Source organism: Mugil cephalus, chromosome 14 (genome assembly GCF_022458985.1).
Source record: "Mugil cephalus isolate CIBA_MC_2020 chromosome 14, CIBA_Mcephalus_1.1, whole genome shotgun sequence".
Taxonomy (NCBI): domain Eukaryota; kingdom Metazoa; phylum Chordata; class Actinopteri; order Mugiliformes; family Mugilidae; genus Mugil; species Mugil cephalus.
In genome coordinates this window covers 18242269-18265592 of record NC_061783.1, presented here as the reverse complement: position 1 = coordinate 18265592, position 23324 = coordinate 18242269, and the positions used below count along the sequence as shown (strand labels likewise).

The 23324-nt window shown below is 40.4% G+C and overlaps 2 protein-coding genes across 3 annotated transcripts; one reads left to right on the top strand and one right to left on the bottom strand.

The window, feature by feature from the left end:
* Positions 1-22: 22 nt before the first annotated feature.
* ppt1 (palmitoyl-protein thioesterase 1 (ceroid-lipofuscinosis, neuronal 1, infantile)) lies at positions 23-5810 on the top strand. The gene is made up of 10 exons (XM_047604464.1): positions 23-159; positions 901-1023; positions 1814-1923; positions 2364-2491; positions 2679-2749; positions 3391-3493; positions 3592-3682; positions 4722-4820; positions 4929-5000; positions 5386-5810. The coding sequence occupies exons 2-10, from the start codon at positions 909-911 to the stop codon at positions 5506-5508; spliced, it is 912 nt and encodes a 303-aa protein (XP_047460420.1). The 5' UTR covers positions 23-159; positions 901-908; the 3' UTR covers positions 5509-5810.
* cap1 (CAP, adenylate cyclase-associated protein 1 (yeast)) lies at positions 5811-21337 on the bottom strand. Of its 2 annotated transcripts, none has more exons than XM_047604462.1 (13): positions 21150-21337; positions 15690-15795; positions 15479-15579; positions 14263-14340; positions 13663-13806; positions 12929-13014; positions 12399-12504; positions 10512-10707; positions 10153-10337; positions 9815-9938; positions 8377-8459; positions 7967-8110; positions 5811-7221 (listed from the first exon to the last, which is right to left on the bottom strand). In XM_047604462.1, the coding sequence occupies exons 2-13, from the start codon at positions 15787-15789 to the stop codon at positions 7138-7140; spliced, it is 1431 nt and encodes a 476-aa protein (XP_047460418.1). In that variant the 5' UTR covers positions 15790-15795; positions 21150-21337; the 3' UTR covers positions 5811-7137. The 2 variants fall into 2 exon arrangements, with proteins under 2 accessions (XP_047460418.1, XP_047460417.1); XM_047604461.1 differs by having other exon boundaries at positions 15690-15791; positions 21150-21336.
* Between the last annotated feature and the right edge of the window lie 1987 nt (positions 21338-23324).

Here is a 23324-nt window from a genome sequence, read left to right as displayed (position 1 = left end):
TGCTAAAAAAAAAATGATATGGGGTAACTTTGGCTCAAATTAGGCATTTCCGCCCCCTTGACTCTAAGCCACGCCCTCCTTCATTCTTATTGGTTGTTGTCTCCAAACACTGTCATGTGACAATCAGTCCCACGAGCGAGCAGGAAGGGCACATAACTAGTGAGTAATGTTTTTGTAAATTTTGTGACTTTTCACTATAATTTAGGCATATTACAATAAAACCATGTATATTTTTACCAACGTTGTGTTGATTTGCAGTTTCTCCAGCGCATAAACCTTCCATTGCGTGTTTAAAACGCACTCAGGCATTGATTGTATTGGCGTAAACTCCGTAATCAGTCGTCAGTTAGCTTGTTTATGCTATCTTCACGACGATTTATGTATCTTTATCTCTTTCTAGGTGTATTTAAAGGCAGCTGCTTTTGTCGTTTTGTATTTGAGGTGGTTTCTGAGCAGAAGTGAAAGCAAATTCAAATTTTCAGTTTCCGCTGCAAGCTGCTCCTAAACGTTGTTATGAGATTTTAATGATCCACAAGGGAAGTTGCTTGGTCACAGTAGCTCAGGTGCAAATAAACAAGACATGAGAAAAAAGGAAAGATAAAATATGATTAAAATAGTCGAATTTATTTTGCATTATGTGGAAAAAATACAGGCAAATGCAAAAAGGTGTTGGAGAAACACTTAAAATGTAATAGTTAAACAGCAAATAGTCTTTTAAATGAATAGTTTAGCTAAAAAAGCACTACAGACACAGCCAGGTTATACATATTTATACAATATAATACTCACACTGAAAAAGTAATGAAGTATTTCTGTTATGCGGTTTGTTTGTGATGCCTCTTGTTAGTGAAATTGTGAAAAAGTGGAGGGAGAATGTAAATATTTGATGGCCTGTTGCAGGGTTCAGGATGTCTGCCGTCCTCCTCTGTCTCCTCGTGGCTGGTCCAGTGCTGCTGGTCACCTCCAGCCCGGTTTATAACGCCAACAATGGGACCGTACCACTCGTGCTGTGGCATGGGATGGGTGAGTGTTATTACAAAGACAGAACATATTATTTGGTATAACTGTACGTATCAAGAATAAAGTTGTACGCAGATTTATGCAACATCCACTTTCCCTCTTTCAGCTCCACATAAATCTCTTTAAGCTTGAAATAAATCACCTTGCCAGACTTCATACTCCTGCAATCTTAAGACTTTGTGTAGACAGGTGTTGTTTTAGGTTTGTCTCTCTGGCTACGCCGAAGAGAAGGGGAGAACATGTTGGCTACCTTTCACGTTACACATCAGTCCACATTAACGCCTTCTTACTGTTGAGTGTGTGAAAACTTCAAAGCTTGGACATTTCCCGTGAAGCCCTATTGGGACACGATCCGCGCCCCACCTGTAATGTGAGAGGGGCTTTTATCTGGAAAGTGGCTGGATGGGAAAATAACAGCTGACGAAATGAAATCCGAAAACGCTTTCTCTTCCCCTTCAGTAGCAATGACACTGCAACTCTCAGGGTTATGGTGCAGCAGCACTGAGCTTTAGTCTCATTTATATATGGTAATGATGTTAAGATAAGCAGCAATATTTCCATAAATCTTACCGCGCTAAAGTTTATTCTGCTGTTTATTTATATTTTTCTCTAAATCATCAAAAATTAATATAATCTTCTAATATTTTATATTTTTTTTTAAATTTTTACTGCACTTATCTAAAAACAATTGTCTTTTTTTGTCAAACTGAGCACAGATCAGTCTGTGCAGTAAAAAAAATAAAAAAAAATAAAGATAATTACAATAAAGTAAATGTGCACGTGTCTCCTTCAGGTGACAGCTGCTGCAACCCGCTCAGCATGGGCGCGATAAAGAAGATGGTGGAGGACGAGATCTCTGGCATTTACGTGCTTTCACTGATGATTGGCAAGGACGTGGTGCAGGTGAGCTTGTGAGGGAAAAAATGGAGCCATAACATTATGACCACTGATTATCTGGTTATCTTGACACCAGTCAGTGGGTGGGATGTATTAGGTAGCAAGCTCACATTTTGTCCTCTAATTTGTTGTTAGAAGCAGGAAACAATAACATACGACATTTAGCAAAGACGTGGAAACCGAACAGTCCCACAGCAGCAGCTTTGATTGATAAATCCACATAACGTGTGACTATTCCCATTCTGTGATATTTGCAGTGGTAGAAGTCAAAGTTACATCAGAAAAAGAAAAAAGAAAGTCTCCTTTAAAACTTCACTTCACGGCGAAATGGCTCGAGCCTTTGATCTGACGCCGCTCCGTGACTGTGTCTTCTCCCCACAGACTGGGTTTCGTTTTTCTTCTCTGTCGGCTGTGATTTGACCTTTTCATGTCTCCCCCTCCTGCAGGACACGGAAAACGGGTTTTTCATGGACGTGAACGCGCAGGTGGACATGGTGTGCAGTCAGCTGGCTCAGGACCCGAAGTTGAAGGGGGGATACAACGCTATGGGCTTCTCCCAGGGAGGCCAGTTTCTGTACGTAGCTCCTTCTCCTCGCTCTGAATGCTTTTGCTATTTAAATGCGAGGGAAGCTGGGCTCAGTGTGCGTTTTCTTATTCTCCTGAGAACGTACATATTTCAGAGAGTAACACAAAGAGCTTACAGTGATTCACAAAAAATGAGGAAGTTCACTCGCAGTTCTTCTTGGTTCCTCTCTCTGCAGGAGGGCTGTGGCTCAGCGCTGTCCCTCTCCACCAATGAAGAACCTGATCTCCGTCGGTGGCCAGCACCAAGGTGACATTTTTACGGGAAAAACAGAACACGGCTTTAGCTCGCTTCCTTTAGCAGAGTAAAACCCACCGCGTTCTCTAAATCATGTACAGAAAACAAAGACAAATTCAATTAAATTGATTTTATTTTATGCTTTATTTAATTTCTGAAAAGTCATGTTCTCTGGAAATGATTATCTGCGCTTAAACAAGCTGCTTTGCTGCTCAGCTTTTCGTTCCCTTTAGCAGCAGAGACTCTTATTGTTCAAATAGAAACCGTATGTTGATTGTTTTTACATATTTTTGTGCCTTTTTGTAGGTAGATTTATGATATTACTTTGTTTCTTATTGATTAAAGCAGCGTTATGGAATAAAGGATGAATTTATCCCCAGTGTTTATGGTTTTGAAAACTAGAAATGTCCACGTTTGATAAAACTAAATGATCTAAAATGAGCTTCTCTGGAGTCTTTAAGGACTTTTCCATTTAAAATAGAAGAGAATGCCCTTTATTGTCAGTGTATAACGAGATTTCTTCTCCTTTTCAATGCAAAAAACAAAATTAAATACAAAATAGTGCAAAAAAATATACAAAAATGATAAAAATCTATGTTTATACTATCACACACTGACATCCTGCCTGTGTGTGTGTGTTGGTGAATGCTCAGGTGTGTACGGGCTGCCCAGGTGTCCCGGGGAGAGCTCCCGTATCTGTGACATGATCCGTCACGCCCTGAACAGCGGCGCCTACACCGACTTCGTCCAGAAGCAGTGAGTTTTTTCCCCCGTGATGCCGTTGTTTCCTGGCGTTTCAGACGTGTTGAGCCTGAAACGTGTGTTTGTGTGTTTGTGTGTTTGTGTGTTATCAGCCTGGTGCAGGCCCAGTACTGGCACGACCCCCTGAACGACGACCTGTACAAGAAGCACAGCGTCTTCCTGGCCGACATCAATCAGGAGAGGGTCAGTATGTGGACGCGGGGCAAACCTGGAGTCAGAGGGACGATTGTCTGGGGAAAACAAACAGAACCGTCCTCCATGGGTCTATACCAGGGGCGTCAAACTCATTTTAGTTCAGGGGCCACATACAGCCCAATTTGACCTCAAGGGGGCCGGGCCTGTTACCCAATAGCTTATTACCTGGTAAATAACGACAACTCCAAATGTTTCCCTTTGCTTTAGTGCAAAAAAAGTACAGCTACATGTAATGAACAACTGTGAAATTTCTGATTTTGTCAAAAATCTTCAGCTAATTTCTTCAGTGTAATTTTTTGCAAATTCATCCCACGGGCCAGATTGGATCCTCTGGCGGGCCAGTTTTGGCCCCCGGGCCTTATGTTTGACACCCCTGGTCTATACCATCATCTCAGCCACATCAGCACATGGAGGGATCAGTGTTTGCTCATCAATGCTGTTGAAATGGATCTGTAAATAAGATTATTTCAAAATAGTTTTCAAGTCATGGGTATTAATTAATGTTAATCATCTTTCATATAAAACCGATAAGGAGCAGGGTGAAAGATTATGAGTAAAAGACGATGCGAATGTTTCAGGCGACTCGTGTTTTTAGAGTCCGCCATGTTTTAAGAAACCGAAAGAAGCTCCGTGACTTTGTAGATCTGTGTCAGGAGGTGGTAAACGTTATCTTACTTAAACGACCGTTTGAACTTTGGAAGGATTCACAGCTAAGGAAGAAGAAGAAGAAGAGTTGACCCCAGACTTGCAGGAGATTTGGCTGAAATTAAAATTGAAATTAAATGATAAACTCCCCATAATCCATTAATAAATATTAGAAAGTGTGTTTTTACTGCTGATCTATAAAGAAATTGATTTAGTCAGACTAATAAAGATATTAATTGCAACCTCAAAGACATAATTACACAGATTTGTGGAGAAGATTGAGATTATTGTATAACTGTATTAATTTCTTGTCAATCTTGCTGCAACTTTACATTTCTTCCCTATCATCACATTTAATTGTGTGTTGTTGTTTTTTTTTCAGGCTGTGAACGAGACGTACAAGAAGAATCTTCAGTTACTGGAAAAGTTCGTGATGGTCAAGTTCCTGCAGGACACTGTGGTGGATCCTGTTGGCAGTGAGGTAACGTTCATTTTATTTTTAAATCATCTACCCGGAACTGTCATATGATAAGATTATAAAGCTCAGCGCTATAAACCACCGCTGATCTTGACCTGGTTCTCCTCGCAGTGGTTCGGCTTCCTGAAAACCGGCCAAGCCAAAGAGATGGAGACTCTCCAGGAGAGCGTGCTCTACAAAGAGGTAACGTCTTCCAGCTGTTTGCACAGCGGGCAAACAATAGCTGATTAAAAAGTGAAACATCAGCTCATCCGTCAAATGAAATCACATGTACACCGGTCAGCCTTAACATTATGACCAGGAGAAGTAAATAACATTGACTGTCATGTGAAACTTTTGGACCTGACATTCATTCATGTGGATGTTATTTAGACATGAAGATGGTCATAATGTTATGGCTGATCAGTGTACTTTATTATTAGGCAAGCTTGATACCAGGAAGTAATAGTTCAGTTACATATATACATATATAAAAAGAACCTAGGCTAGTTTTTTCCTCCTGTTTTTAATCGTTGTGCTAAACTAAACTAATTAGTGTCTGACTCCGGTGGCGTCTTGTTTCCTGCAGGACCGTCTTGGTCTGGCGGCGATGGACAAGGCCGGAAAGCTGGTCTTTCTGGCCTCTGAGGGGGACCACCTCCAGTTCACCAGAGACTGGTTCATAGCGAATCTGCTGCCTTATTTGCACTAGAACACGTGATGATGGCGGCGGAGGAGGAGGAGGATTACTTTAAGATCACTGCAGCGCATTCAGAAATAACACTGGGGCTCATAAATAACATATTCCATTTCTTTAGCACTGATCCGCTTGTCGCATGTTTTGTGATGTAAAGTTTGGCTGCTTTATAAATGCAAACTACTCTCATAAATCGTTTACATTTTTTTTTTTTTTTTAAATAAAACAAATTGTCTAATTTTCAGAATTTAACTGTGAATTTATGCCTCAGTACATTTTAATAAATTCAACCCAATAAAAGACACAACAAAACGGGATTTATTGCAACATTTCTTTTTTTTTTTAATGATGTCTCCAGTACTAATGAGCAGACTTCTGAATTTTGGACCCAACAAAATAAAAAGAGGTAAAACAAAACAAAAAAGAGACGATATAAAAAGAAGATTCAGCGAAGAGCTTGTCAGCTACGGGAGCTGAAGGGAACCTAAAGAGCGCAGACGTGGCTGAGGGCGAGTGGACAGAAGCTAATGTTCAAAGACTATTTAATAATCATTGTTATTTATACAGATGAGTACAGCAGATGTTTTTCCAATCTAGAGACCGAGGTGAAGGTGAAACGTGGAAAATCCTGCAGTCTCCGTTTCCGTCTCGTCCACTTTGTGCAAAGCTCTTTGTCGCAAACTTTTTCTTACATGCCTCCTTACGTGGAATGTTCTTATTCATTTATTTATTTATCTTTTTAACTCCTGGGAATGTCGTATGTGTGGGTTCAAGGAAAAAAACGTGGAATTTTAACCGTCTAGATTGAGTTATGATCTGAAATAGACAGTGGTCCTGCACAAACAACATGTGTTTACGTCTATTTATGTGCTCTGAGTGCCGACATTAAGATTATTATTATTATTATCATTATTATTATCATTATCATCCACTACAAGTGTTAATGTTGTCAACTTCAGTGGAGGTGATATGGATGTTGTTATCCTATGTAAATCGGGCTTTTGTTTGACAAGTGCTTCACCATTGAATTGCATATAATGGAACAGAAACCGTTCAGGCCACAACTCAAAAACTCAAAAAAAAAAACAAAACAAAAACACCAGCCCCTCCCGACCAGGAAGAGAATGAAAGGAAAGAAGCGTCATGATAGAAGAGCCTGATTGGTTGCAGTGAATCAGTATCATCAGCGTTGGCTGTTCTACGTGCTAATTTTAGCTCAGCATTATCCAGATAGATTAAAAAATATATATATATGATACAGAGCGTCCCAGCTGTTGGCAAAACTCGTGTTTTTTTTTTGTTTGTTTTTTTCTCACTGGCTCAGAGAGGAAAAGCACAATTTGAATGACAAGCTGCTTCTGGCTGATTGGCTGGAGGATTTGCTCCAGATAAAAGCGAGCAGTCCTCTCATTGGCTTATGGAAGGAGCAGCTGTAGTTGTGATTGGCTGAGGAGGAGGAGGAGGAAGCGAAGTAGATAAAAGGACTCGTAAGGTCCGAATATCTCAATATACAGTGAGAGTGTTAACTGGTGGGGGGTTGGGGGGGTCGATCAGTCAGGTAGGCAAAAAAAAAAAAAAAAAGAAAAGGTGATGGGGATGGAGTCGAGGAGGGGGTGGTTGTTTCAGTATGATGCCCCCTCACGTCTAGCCGGCGATCTCTGTTGCTGTGGTAACGAGCTTGTGGCCGTCCCAGACGGTTTTAAACTGCTCGGGAACTGGGAGCTCAGTCTAAAAGAGAGAGACAGAGACAGAGAGAGGACATGATCAGCTATGTGCATGTTTAATTTGACATGTGCAACAATGAATGAATTAATCACATGCTCAATTACACTGAACTGATCAGAAGCTACACCACAGATACCTACTGAGCATCACCTACATAAAGGAGGAGATCAATCAGTTTTCATAAAATTCAGAGAGTTGTAGAGATGATAGAAGAAAAATAAAATGAATAAAGTGACGAAAGCTTTTACTTTGGTTTCTACCACCTAATTCATGACGTTAGCAGACTTTTACAAGCTGTAGCTGTAACAACTCCCCTGAAACACTAGAAGGCGCTGTGTCTTTTTAAATTTTGTTTCTACTTCCTGCTTCACTTTTACAACTCCATGAGAGACTGACAATGGAAGTGGAGACTGAAACATTCACTGAAATTTCCCCTAAGCTGCTACCAGAGATTGCTGCCAAACTTATGTGCTATGAAAATATAAACTACTTCTTCTACACACAAATGTTTGTACCTTTCCTCCAGAGATGGAGAAGCAGCTGGAAACACTAAAGCAGAAACTAACACTACTACCAAGCGAACCAATATATTTTTTATCTTCTGGGAAACGTCCACGGTGGTTACCCAGGCAACCAAAACACTGCCACGTCCTGTCTGCTACCCATCAATGAACGACGAGCATGCTGTGCTTCATATGAGGCCTATATAACAAATTAAATGTAAACGTCCGCCCTGAGGGATACTCACAAACTCTCCATCTTTGTTGGGTACCAGGATGTTCATCTCGGAGCTCTTGGCGCTGATGATCTCGCAGCTCAGAGAGTCCTTGCTCAGGTAAACGTGGCAACCGTCTGTCTTGTTGATGGAGATGGTCGGGACCTTGCCAATCACCTGGACACGAAAGACAACGATGAGTTCAGTCTGATGTGTTCGTGTCGTATTGACTGTTTCTACCAGGTTTTCATTGAGCAAAAGGACTGAAATCAAGTGCAACAGTGGAGTTTTTTTTGGCTGCAGTTGTCAAACGTGTAACTACATGAATATAAAGCAGGTAGCTCATGAAAAATGCACTGATGCTCTGCAGCTAAGAACGACTGAAGAGTGAGAGGACTGCAGGAATCACGGCGTGAACTCGTTCCTTCGCTCCGTTCACACACCTGGATCTTGACATCCCTGCAGTTGATGACCTCTACGATGCCGACGACGTCGTCAAACACCAGGCCCATTTTCTTACAGTTGTCTGTCGGAGAAAAACAAAAAGGAAACAGGTGTTTTTTTTAAATCCACGTCAGTTTCTCTTCCAACTTTTAAAATGAATATTTCATCATTTAGAACTGGATGTGTTTACATGTGCAACAATGGATGTACAGGAACTAGGTCCCTAAAAAAAACAAACAAAAAAAACTAGTTGTACTTGTTCCAGCTTGTAACATTTAATAATTTAAAAGAACAAACTACGTCCTTCTAAATGATGATCCAGCTGAATCACCAACTTTCTGACCATGTTTGAACATTAAAACAGTCATGAAGGAGGATTTAGTGCCTTTATATTGATATAGTGTTCCTAATGTTTCGGCAAGTGAGTGTTTAACCTTTTTTTGTTTTGTTTTTTTAAAATCCAAATCAGCACCACAACCAACCATCGATTTACCAACGTGTCTACAGGTTCATAAACCTATTCTCTGTTTTAATGAATATGAATGATTATTATTTCCTCAGTCTGATCGATCATTGTGACACATCGTCCATGTAAATAACATCACCTGATAAAATAAAAATAAACATTTAGATGCCACAAAACATCCTTCAGAACTTTATTTTTTTTGTGCACAGAGAATATTTCCATTATGGATTATAGAGCGTATGCACATGACGTCACAGTAAATCAAGTCTCCGTGGTTACGGCCACTGAGTGGCAAAGAGTGAACATGGAGATTAGCAGCTTTAGTTTGAATCACAGGCTTTAACAACGTCTAAATTGTAAAATGGTAAATAATTTAAAAAGAAAAGGAGGAAGATCTGTTGTGCATTACATCTCAGTAAAGCTCTTAGCGTTAGCATCTTTTATTTAGCCACATTTATCATGAATGAAATGACCTAAAACTAACTCAAACTGAGGCTAATCCACTTTTCCAAATCCACATTAGTTCGTATGAATCATTTTGAGTCCAAATGTCCTTCATTCGATCTGATAATCCACATTTTTCCCCCAGTATCTCTGTATGTATTTATTGGCCCCAGGCAGCAGTGACATCAACACATACCCTCTATAGAAATCTAACTTTTCACCTCAATTTAACTACATTTTCAATGGAGCTGCTCACATTCATTTATCTTTTTGTCTCCTCTCTATTTGGGGGATAATTATACTATGTTTTAGGAAATGTACAGAACGACTATTAGATTGCTTTAACATTAAAGAATATCTTTAATAAAAGGGCACATTCTGGAAAAATATTTTATATAACTTCTAAGTGGATCTATGGATGTTTTTCCATCTGTGACTAATATAAATAATTCCCCCTGCAGCTGCACTTGATCCGTGTCCCGGTTTATAAACGTCTCCCAGGTCTTAAAAGCTGGATTTGTTCTCACCTATAGTGATGGAGTTGAGCTTCCCCTTGACCTGCAGGGTGCTCTTGTTACACTTGTAAGCGTAGACCACTTGCTTCAGCTCGGTGTCGCTGATCACCAGGTCCTGTACCCCCTCCTGGTTCTCCTGCACACAGAGGAAGAAAACAAGAATCAGTTTACATCTGGGTGGAGACTCGACCGAGAGTCAATATTTATCTATAAAGAGATAAAGTAATTCTGGTTCGGTGACTCATTCTGGCCGAAATTCACAGCCTCCTGTTTTTTATGAATACGTTTCCTTTTAAAGGCTCAGTCTGAGAAAGAGTCTGAGAAAGAGAGAGAGAGAAGCAACAACGTACCACTTTCCACTTCTTTCCTTCCAGCTCCAGCACGGGGGGGAGGGTGCGGGTCGGGGTGGCTGTTGCGGCAGGTCGGGCGGCCGGGGAGGCGAAGGGTTTTGGTCCCGTACGCACCGGGGCGGCACCCTGGCTCCTCAGGCCGGGGTTTTTGTGGGTCTTCTGGTCGTCGCTCACATGCTTCAGGGCTGGAAGGAGGGAGGACACACGGGGTTAGTCGTACAATACGCTAGAGGCTCACAGCTCATGTTAGCCGTCAGCTGACACACAGCGAGCCTCAAAAGGTCAGAAGGTGACTACAACTTATTGTCGTTGTGTTCGAGGCTCCAAAAGTACAACAAGCTACTGAGGACGGTTCCTACCCTTGGTGATGTCGGCTCCCTTGTTGATGGAGGCGAACAGGGCGTTCCGGGTGTCGGGACCGGCGTCGCCGCCACCGCCGCCGCCAGCGGATGCGCTCAGGTCCATGGGGGGAGGAGGAGGTCCAGGAGGAGGTGGGGGAGCACTTCCACCAGCGGGGGCGCTGGGTGGGGCAGCAGAGGCTGAAGCTATGGGACCCTGAGGGAGGAGGAGGGGGGACAAATCCATTAATGAATTGGGGAAGAATTTCTGAATTAGTCTGCACTTTTTCTTTTTCCTCGCGTTTTTTTTGCACTTTTTGGTGGAATTTGGAATTTCTAGACCAGATTTTTATCCGATGGTTCTAATTTAGTATTTTTGTTACATTGTTTTGTCTGTTCCTTTTTTTGTTCACTTTAAAAATCATAAGTTTGATTAAATCACTTATAATTTGGTACATTCATTCCCTCTGTTTGGGCTTTTCTGTTTCTGTTAAACCAGTTTTCATTTAGTAGCATTTAGTCTCTGGATTTATGTTTGTTTGCGTGTTACAGGTTGTGCTGCATTTTAGGAAATCAAGGATTTTGCTGATGCTGATCTGTCTGAAACCACCTGGAAGACTCGACTGGGTTCCTACACATTTTAAATTTCAAATTTCTTCTTTTTCCAGACCTCTTGGGAAAAAAAATATATATTTATAGCATTTAGGTAAATGGTTGTGTATCATGTACATGATCATGGAATTAATGGTTTCATTAATCAGAATCAGCTTTACTGGCCAAGTATGTGTGCACACACAAGGAATTTGTCCCACTTTGCTCAGTGGTACAAGAAAAAGCACTAAAATAAACATATAAATGTAAATAAATAAAACATGAATTAGATTTTCAAAATAAAATAATAACAGAAGCAGGTACACAAATTTAATCTGAATATATATCTGTTATGTCTCCAAATAATTTCATTAACAACAGTAAGTTGTACATGACTCATCCATTTATGATCACATATGCAGCCAAATGCGGCCTCTCAATATTCATAATTTTATGTTTTAGAAAACTGAACAGTGGCAACAGTCTTAGAAACGTGAATATTTTTCCATAGATTAGTTTTCATTTTCCATACTTGTGAGGGAACAATGACTTGAGTTTTTGATGGTGAATGATTGATGCGCTCACAGTCCTCCATTCACTTTATAAGGAGTTTGACCTCTTCTCTTTTTTTTCCCCCACCAAAAACACACCAGGTTCTCCTTCATCCCTGTCGCCATAGAGAGGTTTAAATGTCCCATGCTACCTCTTTCCTGCTCTGCACTTATTTTATACATTGTTTTCCTTCTCATTTCTTAGAACTACGCACTTTATGCATCGTTTGTGCTTTTACTTTGTCTTTAAACAGCAACAGAGGCCTCCGTTAAAAGAGTTTCCTAAACAAATGCAGCACAAAAAAACCCCCAAGAGCAACACAATCCTTCTATAGAGGTTCAGGAGAATAATTATAAAAACCTCACTGGTCAGGATGCCGTCATGTTTTGCCTCAGATTAAATATGTAAAGTCAAACAAACTTTGCTTCTATTTTGCATTTCTCACGGATTCAAAACAACCACATCATCTCCACCACAGCAATCGTGGCCTAAATTTAAGTTTTGGGAAACGTCCTGATAAATTTTCAGTGTTTCAACAAAACAACAAAAATATCCTTTGAGGCGTTTTGATTTTTTACTTCCTTGGAAAACACATTAGTTTTTTCTTTTAATGTTCCTCATCAACAAACACACATTCATTTCCTTCTACCTTCAGTGTTTCCATTTAGTTTTATCCCCGTTAATTCATAATGGCAACCAGTGGGTCTGCTTTAAATCAGAGTTTAGACTAGTTGGATCCTGATGTGTAATTCTTTGGGAACTCACACTCTTGCTCCAGGTCAGTCCAGTGGTGTGGTGCTGTTTGATGTAGTTCTGCAGCTCGGTCCAGATGGAGAGGTAGGCCTTCACCCAGTCCACGTGCATCTTGTCCCTGGTGAGGACGAGTCAGGACTTTTATTATATCCGTTTATAAAATATATCACGTAGGATTTAGTTTACCCAAATGAACCCAGCGTAACCGGCTTCCTTTAATTTGCGTACATCATCGCTGCTTTGAATTTCACTCTGCAGAGCGTCTGATAATATTTAACTGACCAGGAAGCAGCAACGTCACAGGATTTGTTTTTACCTTTCAAAAGCATTTTATTTTAAGCTTAAATAGAGGAAGTCGGACACCGACATGCGTCAGCGTCTCATGAGTTACTTTAACTTAAAGAGAGGAACGAGAGGATGCATTTAAAAAAAAAAACGTCTTCTGACCCTTTCGTTCATTTTATTTTCAAAAACATATGCCACAGTTTGAAGGAAAAAGAGAAAACTGCACTAATATTAGTGCGAAATAAAATTTTGCTCACTTATCCTTGTACTCCTTGAGCACGCGGTTGGTGTAGAACATGGCAGCGTCCTGCATCTCTTTAACGTAGGGGCACGGTTTAGGAGCCTGGATAAAAAAAAAAAAAAAAAGGTTATTAATGAATTCAGTGACATCTAAACCCGGTGAAAAACTACAGCTCCCAAATTTACAGCAGAAATTAACATGTTTAAATTGTATTAAGGCTCAAAGTTCTGCACAATTAAGTCTGGAGCTCTAGCAAGACTCTAGCAAGACCGCGACGGCTGATTACTGTATTTTTATAATTGTGAGACTATCCACGTTCTTTAACGAGCAAGCAAAGAGACGCATTTCTCAAAATGTGCATCCAATCCCTTAAAAATGTGTGTGACAGACACAAATGTTTAACAAACTTCATGATTCGTAGAAGGAATGAATGCGTCCTTTATATGCGTCTGAAATGCCGATGTATTATTCAAGGGAATCAAAGCAACAAACAATGAGTTAATCATCTACAGTAACAGTGCGTCTCTGTTGCCGCTTCTCTCGTGTCGGGCCAAAAAAATGTCCGCCCCCCCTCGACCATTCATCGCTGACAGAATCAAAGAGCGGCTTGTTTCCATTTCAATTATACGCTCGTTTATCTGCCCGCACAAAAAAAAAAAAAAACGCTCCTCGATGCAAGACACGAACAGAGAGCGGAGCCAAAAAAACAAAATAATAATAATAATAATAATTTGGCTGCTAAACCCTCACCATGGCGACCCATCCCAGGCCGGGCACGCTCTCGCTGACGGCGGAGAGGTGGTTGAAGAGCGGCGAGGTGCGGTTCTGCTCGCGGAACGCCTGCACCTGCTGGATGGCTTTGGACACCGGCTGCAGGAGAGTCGTCAAAACCGCCTGAAGGAGGAAGACGCAGGATTTTAGTAGGAGCTTTTTATATTCAGCGGCAACACAAAAATTGCATAACTCCACATTTAGAAAGTAATTTTTCCTCTTAATCTCAGTTTGCACTTCAGATTTGCATGAAACCGCCGCTGTTATTGTTTAAACCGTCTATAAAATGAACCATTAAAACGCCATAAAGCGACTTTCAGCACGTCGTAAACAGTTAAAATAACCGTTCTGAAGCTTATTAATGATGCAAATGATCTACAACTCACCCGTTAACCCTTTCACACAAAGTCTAATCCCTGTTCATCGTCTACAGTAAATCATTAGAAACGACAGAGACCGTTTACAGGAGCGTGCGGGGGCTCCAGGCCCATTAAGAGGGGAGATAAACATAATGAAAACAGATTAATCAATGTCCTGTTTAGGTAATGACCGAGCAATTACCACGTGTGCTTAACTCACATCAGAGGGCTTCTGGGAGGAGGAGGCTGTAATGAGGAGCTTTCTCTGGCTGGAGAACCCCTGCTGCATCATTTCTGCCTGGAACACAAGAGAAGAGAAGAGAGGAGAGCTCAGCATGTGGCCTATTTTCTGACTTCAAAGCTCACACGGAGAAAGCCTTCCTGTGTTATGTATGTGTATATATATATATATATTTAGAAATATTTTTAATTATATATATATATATATATTTAATTTTTTTTTAATAGAGAGGGGAAATTTAATATAGCAGGGAATTTTTAAATTGCTGTCAGTTCTGCTACTTTTGTTAGTATGTCTTGGTCTCTCTGCGTTTTTGACTTTTTGGTTTGGACCAAAGCACCAATAAAGGCAGTAAAGCTGATGTCGGCTAACCAGTTAAACGGATGTAAACTAATTCAAAAGATGACCTCTGACCTGCTGGATACAACCTCCAGGTCTGAACAAGGAAGCTGCAAAAAGCTGCAGTTCATCGAGTGGCCACTAGAGGCTCCAAAAGGGAGCAAATCACCATAGACCTCCATGTTAAAAAGTCCAACTTTACAGCATTATTATTATTAAACATGTTTACAGCCTGGTACAAAAAAATGATTTTGGTCTTAACAGTGTACTTCACTATTCATGACAACTCAAGTATTTATTTTTTATGAAAGGATAACCTGAGCTAACAGGTAGTGGAGAGTTTAGTAGGCGGGGCTCAATGTCCATATTTGGAGAATCCGAGTGTGGGCGGAGTAAAGCTTGTCCAACATGGAAGAGAATGACCCCCATGTCACTGAATAGGCCACGCCCCCTCATGGGTGAAAGCAAACAAGTTGGTTCATTGTGTATTTTCTCTGACTTTAGGTCATGATTAATTAATTTAACATTAATGATTATGAATTGATGACATATATTATATATAGTCATATATTACCCATAGATTCAATAAATGTCCAGGTGTGACACCTCTGGCCACTGAGTGGGGTCGTTTCTCGGTTGGTAGGCTAGATGGACATAGATAATGGCGGAGATCGTCGCTCGGCAACGACATTATATACGTGTCTGCCTGACTAACCCAAAAGGGGCGTGGCTTCTGTCATCTATAGCAAATGCAGGCTCCGCCCACTTCAGGTTTAATTTTCTGGGTCCAATGAGTGATGCCACGATGCCACGATGGGTTTGTTCATAGTATATATTGTAAATGATCGTGACCTACATGTTTCTGGACGTCGCCCCCTATCTGCTTGCTGAGGGAGAGGTACTGAGCCAAGGGGCCGCTGACGATCACATCAAAGGCCTCGACGTACGCAGAGACAGCTGTAGAGAGAGATTTAGATTTAAAACTTTATAAAAGCAAAGGTACTTTTTTAGCATGAATGATCAAATTTCAGCGGGGAAGTTATATTATTGTTCTGTATCGGCGCTACCTCCTCCAGCTGAATCTCCAGCGCCGCCTCCAGAGGACATGGCCTCCAGACGGCCCACTGCCACTTCCAGCCGCTGCACAAGACCCGCCAACTCTGCCATACCTGTCAGGTAAACAAGAGGATGGAAAGAAGAGTAAAACATCAAGTATTGTAACTAATGCTACGTTACATGCACGATAATGCACCAATTCAAAAGCTCAGAGTAGAGACCTGCAGCGTGCAGTAATATTCTTTCAGATCCTTTTTCAATGCAAGGCAAGAAAGAAATAGCTAAGATTTGTTTGCTCTTATTAATATGAAGATAAATTATCAAAGCTATTTAAAACAAGAAATTAATTTTATTGCCAAACTTACAAGTGATTCCAATGTATTTTATTTTTATAAATTCATATAGAGTCAATACTAGACCCATTTATCAGGGCTTTAATGATTCGATAATGAAATATGCTTTGATGATAATACTTGGCTTCAGTTCCCTGTTTCCTGCTCATTTGTTCAGCTTTGAAAAACAATACGTTTGACGATAATTTGATCACTCGCAACAGTCAAACATAACTCAAAGCAGACAAACACAAATCCTTTGTTGTTCTTTAGCGTCTATGAGTTTCTTATATAAGGTCAGCAGGTTTTAATCTTCAAGCCCCAGAGGAACTTTCTGCTCCGGCCGTCTAATTGGGGACTCGGTTACACCGGGGAACACGAAGCGAAAGGAAATCACTGCAATTAAAAATGTGTTTCTGCGGAAAAACAACAGCAGAAGCAGCGCTCTGAATCCTCAGCTCCTAAAAGGCCCTAAAGTCAGAAACGTGGCCCTTCTTAATAGAGTGGGACATTGTCGGACGGGTGATATGGACGTTATGTGTCTGTTTACAGGCATTGACGGGGCATCTATTGTTGAAACGGAGCTCAAACACAGATTTCATTGATTTGTTTGGCCTGAATTCTCTTAAGGCTACGACACACGCCAGCCGGCCATGATACGTCAATGTGGCCCCAGCTGAGCCGTCCTGCACCGCTGGCACGAATCAGAGCGCGTCGGCGGCTTTTCAGACGATTCGCAGCGAGCGACAAACTGACTCAGCTCAAAACAAACCAGTGGTCGAGGGGGGGAAACGGTGAAAGGGCACACAGAGGACTATTCATGCTTTATATTTTCGTCTCCTGCGAACATTTAAATACACAAATATCAACTAGAATAAATAAACTGATTCAGGAGAGACCGGTTCTGTACAATGGTTGTGTAGCTCTTCCCATTTCCCACGTATTCAGATTACAGTGACATCATGCTGGTATGACCAGCGTTACATGGTGGCGTTTATATCCTGCTCCCGTCTCCCTCCAGTCCTTGTTCAATAATTCACTTATTTACTATGTTCCTACATGACTTTAAACCATTTATTGACATGATATGATTGTACGTGGTTTGTCTTTTGTTTGCTTTTACCAATTTAATATCTGGTCGCACTCTTAATCTTGTTGTATAATGACAATAAAGGTTTATATGGCTTGAGTGGGTCAGATGCAGGAGACGTGGGATGATCAGCTTTTTAATTTATATGTGATTATGTATGTTTATACATATATGTTACAGTTATAGTACAGATTATTATGTCATATATAAATATTACTACTATTTTATAGTATATATTGATTTAACACAGGGAGAAGAGGTGGGATTTAAGAAGCTCTGGCTTCTTCCTACTTCTTTTGAGTTTTTTTACCTATCATTGTTTTCTTATGATTATTGTTGTTTTTTTCTTTTATTCTGTTGAATAAACTTTCATTCATTCAGTGTTTGTTTCGTGTGCCTGTATCTTTCCTTCCTCCTTTCCAGTTCTTGACAAAAAAAAAAACCTGTCACTCTCTTCTTCTGTCCTTATAAAATCATGTGACACAACTTCCTGGCTAACAGGAAGCACCATGACATGCAAGTTTCAAAATTCAACCGCACAGCACGTACGGACCTTAACACAACGAGAGACGCAGACATTCACTTGGAAGTTCGGTTACTTTGTGCACACCGGCTCGTAAAGGAGGGTTATAATCCCGCATCGACGCAGACTAAACCATCGAGAGTTTGAATAAAGGGAAACGAAAATGCGTAAATGCGTGAATTTGCAAGTCATGAGAATTCCACCTTAAGGGGTGTTGAGTAACAGAAAAAGGAGAGCAGGTCAGAACACGCCATGCAGAAGAATGTAGATCATAACCAGGTCCTGCAGACTCTCTGCAGAGACCTGACTTGTTATCCCAACTATGTGAGCGAGTAGGTTACACAACCTCCAACTTTAAAGTGATTCTCTTGCCGACTTTAATCAAATCTGAGGAAAAATCTTACACTTGGAGCTCACACAGATGCAAACACACACACACACACACACACACATCTGACGAGGACGGTTACGTAACACGGCTGTAACCTGACGCTTTGGGGAGCGTCCTCCCTGTCTCAGGTGCTCACACCTGTCTCAAGGTAAATGGAGCGACGTGGACCACTCTCGCTAATGAAGTCTGCGTCTAAACCCTTCCACCACGACTCACTCTCACTACAGAGACGGGGACGTCTTTAGGTATCTAATGACGGAGGCGGCACTTTGTTTTTTTTTGGCTGTGACAGACGAAGCTGAAGGCAACTTTGTAAACACATTTCTGGTTTAACAAGGGCGTGAAAAGAGTCATGTGTGTGTATATATAGTTTGCACAACTGTAGAAAAAGGCCCCAATATGTTGCAGCAGTTGTTAAAATGTGTTTAACAGTTTGGAATATTTGGTCTTGTGTGAGACACGTCAAATGACATAATTTGGACACAATTAATGACATAACTCACATTCAGAGCTTTTGTTTGGAGAAGCTGATGAAAATAAGTTTGACATTAAATTAATTAACAGATGTCTTGGCTTCTTAGCTTCTTTGTGTGACGATTTTCAGTTTTGTCCATTAAAGTGGACGTCGCTGGAATTTAAAACTTTCATTAGACAAAATAATTACGGTTTTCACTTCAAGAAATTTAGATTTTTCTGTTAAACCAAACGATTTCTCAAACGACTGAGATAAAAACTTATTGTGTCTGCGTCAAGTCTTTAAATAGAGTTTTTAAACTTCACTTTACTTAACACCATATAAAGCAATGGTGTCCAGCTGAATCATTACTTATATCTGGTTCCAAAGGTATGTATGAGGGCTTTAAGAAATAAAATGACTCACACTTTCTACCAGCAATACTAATGAGGATGTTATAAACAGTATAAGGTGCCTTAGGGCAGGTATTGTCTTATATTATGCTACACCTAAGGCTAAAGCATTCATTAAGAGAGCATCGCTACATTAACAATGTGGTACTGCAGCAAACGAGGTGAAGACATGTTCAGTGACAAATGACTAGCAGACACCATTCGTGCCTTAACTTCCCCTTTTTTCTTTTTTCAGTCTCACTCATCCAGACAGAGTTGTACATTAATTTCTCCAGATGAATTAGCTCATAGCAGGACACACACCCTCACTACCCTTGGCCTACATTCTGCTACAGCAGCATGTATACCTGCAGATAACCGAGGTTCAACATTTCAGTGACTCACTCGCACCACAGGAAGGGAGTGGCCGTCCTAAAGGTGCATATGGGAGAAACTGAGACTCAAAAAAAAAAAAAAAGAAAGAAAACTCAACTGGGCAACTGAGCTCTTTATAACAAACCGTTTCCGGTTGGAGCAAATTGCAAATCCCTGAGCGATACAAATCTTACTTAACTGGATAAACTAAAGTACAGAGAACCAATAAAAGTTCTGCCAAGTGACTGACTGACAAGGAAACTTTCCAGAGACACGGTGTTTCCCTTAGATGGACAGCACCCTCTCTTCGCTAGACTTCAGGGAAACGATTCATATGTGAAGACTCTTCGTCTATTAGAGTCATCAGAAACAAGGTGAAAATGAGGCAGGTCTGACCAGAGTGGGTTTAATACAGCTGACTTCTCCATGCCACACAGCTCCACTTGCATCTAAGAACAACTAAAGACACACTCGTGTTTAATTGAATCCAGTTTAACAGCACTATAAAAACCTTTCTTGCAGCCTTTCAACACAAACTGGACATTATAAGAGTCACAAAGATGAATTTAGTGCAAAGAAAATGCAACTAAATCTGGATTTTAGTCCTGCGCCACTTGGAAAACTCTACACAGACCAGCTGGAAATTAAATTTAGTAGACTGTGACTGTAAAAGTAAAATAAAAAATGTGTCTATAAGCATTTACAAAGTTAAATGCACCAACCAACACATGAAATGCAAACAAATGCACAAACCTTATGGTGCAATAGGGAACAATGAACATTTATGAATGTTCCAGAAAGCTGTGCAGACTCACACTCACTATGGAAAGAAGCATCATATTTACTTCCTTTACATTAGCATTGTTTGCATAAGACGCAAATACCCTTCGCATGTTGTCTCTCGGACCTACTTTTGTGGACATGTGGACAGAAATGCTGTGCACCATCAGCATGCAGGGGCACTAGTGAAGTAGGTTAGGCCTGTGGTGGTGGTTTGTGCTTCAGTCTGGACAGATAAAGAAAGGAGCGTCCGCCTCTGCACGTATAGGGTTTTAAAATATGATATAACAGCATACAAAAAACAAAAACACACACTTTCTCAATCGTAATTAAAGTGGGTTGAGGGCTGGGTCGATGAGCTCTGACCTCTCTCAGATAACATTTGTTGGGCGCAGGCCTCCAAATAAATCAAGTTCAAACCGAGATGATAATCCGTTCACCGGGGCTAGCGAGGCTAAAGCTAAGCAAGCGGAGCCGGTGAGGTGTCCCTTACAAAGTTTATTCCCCCCTTTACCCCTACCTACACCGAAAAACATTTAATATTATAAACATTTTTTTTTTATATAGTTTAAGTTCCTCCAAGTCAAAAACCATTCAAAGAGAAATAACCGGTTACACAAAAATGTGCCACAACACCATAAGGGCGACAATGGGAGTTAACACAAATCCTTTAAATGTTCACATTTTAGCGGATTTATTTTTTAAATAAAAGTATTTAATGTTGGGGGTAGATTAGCAGGGCTGCTGGCTTGTTATTACCCCTCCCTGTTGTTGAGTGTCTGTTTCGGCATTTCCTGGATTTTTTTTTTTTTTTTTTTTTAACACACACACACACACACCCATCCCTGTGTTAGCTTATGCCGCTTCAGTCTGCATTATAGACCCCCAAAAAAAAAATTAAAAAATAAATAAATAAATCACACACAGCTAAAAAAGAAAGAGGAAGTAACGGTTTGACTAACAGTTGAAATATCAACTGTAAGTTAGCAACCTCGGCTAGCTGTTAGCATCACACCGATTTCGCTAAATAATTTCTGAATGAGGCGCACACGTCGCCTTTTTTTGTGTGTGTGTGTGTGTGTCTGTCCATGCGTAACGACACGCAGCAACAACCCCACACACGATGCCGCTTACCTGCTTTTTCTTTTCGGTGTTTTATGTCGCTGTCAGTTCCGCCGTGGGGAGTGTGCAGCAGTGTGTCTGGTCTGTGTGCTGGCGTTTTGCAGAGACTAGGGTTGGTGTGTGTGTGTTTTTTTTTTTTTTTTCTTCTTCTTCTTCTTCTCCTTCCTCTATGTCGGCTGTTTTTTACCCAGCTGTCACCGCGCCGCGTTTCCGCCCTTGTTCGCGCAACTAATTCCTTTCCCATATAAGGAGCGTGAGAGGCAGAGGGCAGCAGTGGAAGAAGAAGAAGAAGGAGGAGAAGAAGAAGAAACCTTAAATTACCACTTTGCTAACTCTTGTGACATACATTGCCTGGCAAAAAAAAAAAAAATAATAAAATAAATAAATAAATAAATGAACGCCACCTGGATTTAAAAGGAAATATGTGCGAGCCTCCTATTGGATAACTGCCCCGTGGGTGAATATCTTTCAGCTGGCAAAAAAAGTTATTTAACCCCAGCTGATGCAATGAGTAGTTCCTCATTTCTTAAACAACCATGTAGTCGTGGAAAAAAAGACCTTAGGGTCAAATCATTTGGTATGTGTCAAGCAGAAGAGAAAACATCTGAAGAGACTGAAGCAGAAACTACTTATTTTTATTAAGGCTGGGCTTAATAAAAGACACACTTGTGTTTAAATGAATCCAGTTTAACAGCACCACAAACTGCATCGTCCAAAACCATCGTGCGGTTAAAATGACCACAAACTGAACATTAGAAGAGTCAAAAAGATGAATTTAGTGTGAGAAGATGCAACTAAATCTGGAATTTAGTCCTGTTTTTTTTTGAGTAACACTTGCAAAAGTCTACGCAAACCAGCTGGAAATGGAATTTAGTAGATGTTGTGACCATTTGGTGCCATAAATGAGGAAGTATTATCAAAACGTATTGAGAAATTTGCCTAAAACTGTTGTTTTTTGTGTCTTTTCATTGTACTAACATTTACAAATTTAGTGCACCAACGTAAATCACATGAAATGCAGATAAATGCATGAACCTTATGTAAAATACAATTAAAATTACCACCTTTCCTGCACTGTTTCAACACACTGAACATTATAAGATGACTTTAGAGCTTAAAAAATGCAACTAAATCTGGATTTTAGTCCTGTTTTTTGAGTAACACTTGCAAAAATCTACACAGACCAGCCAGAAATAAAATTTAAGTAGATCTTGTGACCATTTTCTGCCACAAATGAGGGTATACATTTAAAACGTATTGAGAACATATTGTTTTTTGGTGTCTTTTAATGTATAAGCATTTACAAATTTAGTGCACCAACGTAAATCACATGAAATTCAGTTAAACTTAGTAATGGGGTTAAAATACAATTAAAACCACCACATTTCCTGCAGTGTTTCACCACTAATTGAACATCATAAGAGTCATGATGCTGAATTTAGTGCGAGAAAATGCAATTAAATCTGGATTTTAGCCCTGTTTTTTTGGGTAACACTTGCAAAAATCTATACAGGCCAGCTGGAAATAACATTTTATAGATGTTGTGACCGTTTTCAGCCATAAATGAGAGAGTCAATTCAAAACGTATTGAGAAATTTTTCTAAAACGGTTGATTTTTTGTGTCCTTTCATCATATAAACATTTACAAAGTTAGTGCACCACTATAAACTGGATTAAGAACTGTCCAACACAGTACTGAAAACTGGAAGGATAGTGGTGAACCATCCTTGAGGAAGAAATCCCGATTGTCCTGACTGTTTGGCAAAATCAAATTGAAGAAAAACAACAGTAGAACTCACGCTCACTGGTGAAAGTAAGACTATTTCCACTAATCGGTGAAGCTAACCTGGAAAAAAAGGCTTCAACTTGCTAGGGAGCAACGGAAGAAGGTCATATGTCATATGAGTCCAGATTTACCATTTGTAAATGAGATGAAGTGATGCATCCATCATACCTAGTGTCTACTCTACAAGCCTGTGGTGGCAGTGCTATGATCTGTGGTTGCTGAGGTCAACTGACTACCTGAATATACTGAATGACCAGTTTATTCCATCAATGGATGACAAGACGATGGTTCAGGGAGCGTGAGACATCATTTCCCCATTGAGAATCTGCTGGAGAAGGTTTACTGCAGTGGTCAGACTCTCACGTCATCGGTACAAGATCTTGGTGGAAAATTAATGCAAC

Bases quoted from the DNA above. Each gene is read 5' to 3' on its own strand.
- cap1 (XM_047604462.1), bottom strand. From the start codon at position 15,789: ATGGCAGAGTTGGCGGGTCTTGTGCAGCGGCTGGAAGTGGCAGTGGGC. The intron at 8,460-9,814 runs GTGAGAACAAAT...TTTCTCCGACAG, and splicing joins GCTCAACTCCATCACTATAG to ACAACTGTAAGAAAATGGGC. The intron at 7,222-7,966 runs GTGAGTATCCCT...TCTCTCTTTTAG, and splicing joins CCAACAAAGATGGAGAGTTT to ACTGAGCTCCCAGTTCCCGA.
- ppt1 (XM_047604464.1), top strand. From the start codon at position 909: ATGTCTGCCGTCCTCCTCTGTCTCCTCGTGGCTGGTCCAGTGCTGCTG. The intron at 1,924-2,363 runs GTGAGCTTGTGA...CCCCTCCTGCAG, and splicing joins TTGGCAAGGACGTGGTGCAG to GACACGGAAAACGGGTTTTT. The intron at 3,494-3,591 runs GTGAGTTTTTTC...GTGTGTTATCAG, and splicing joins ACCGACTTCGTCCAGAAGCA to CCTGGTGCAGGCCCAGTACT.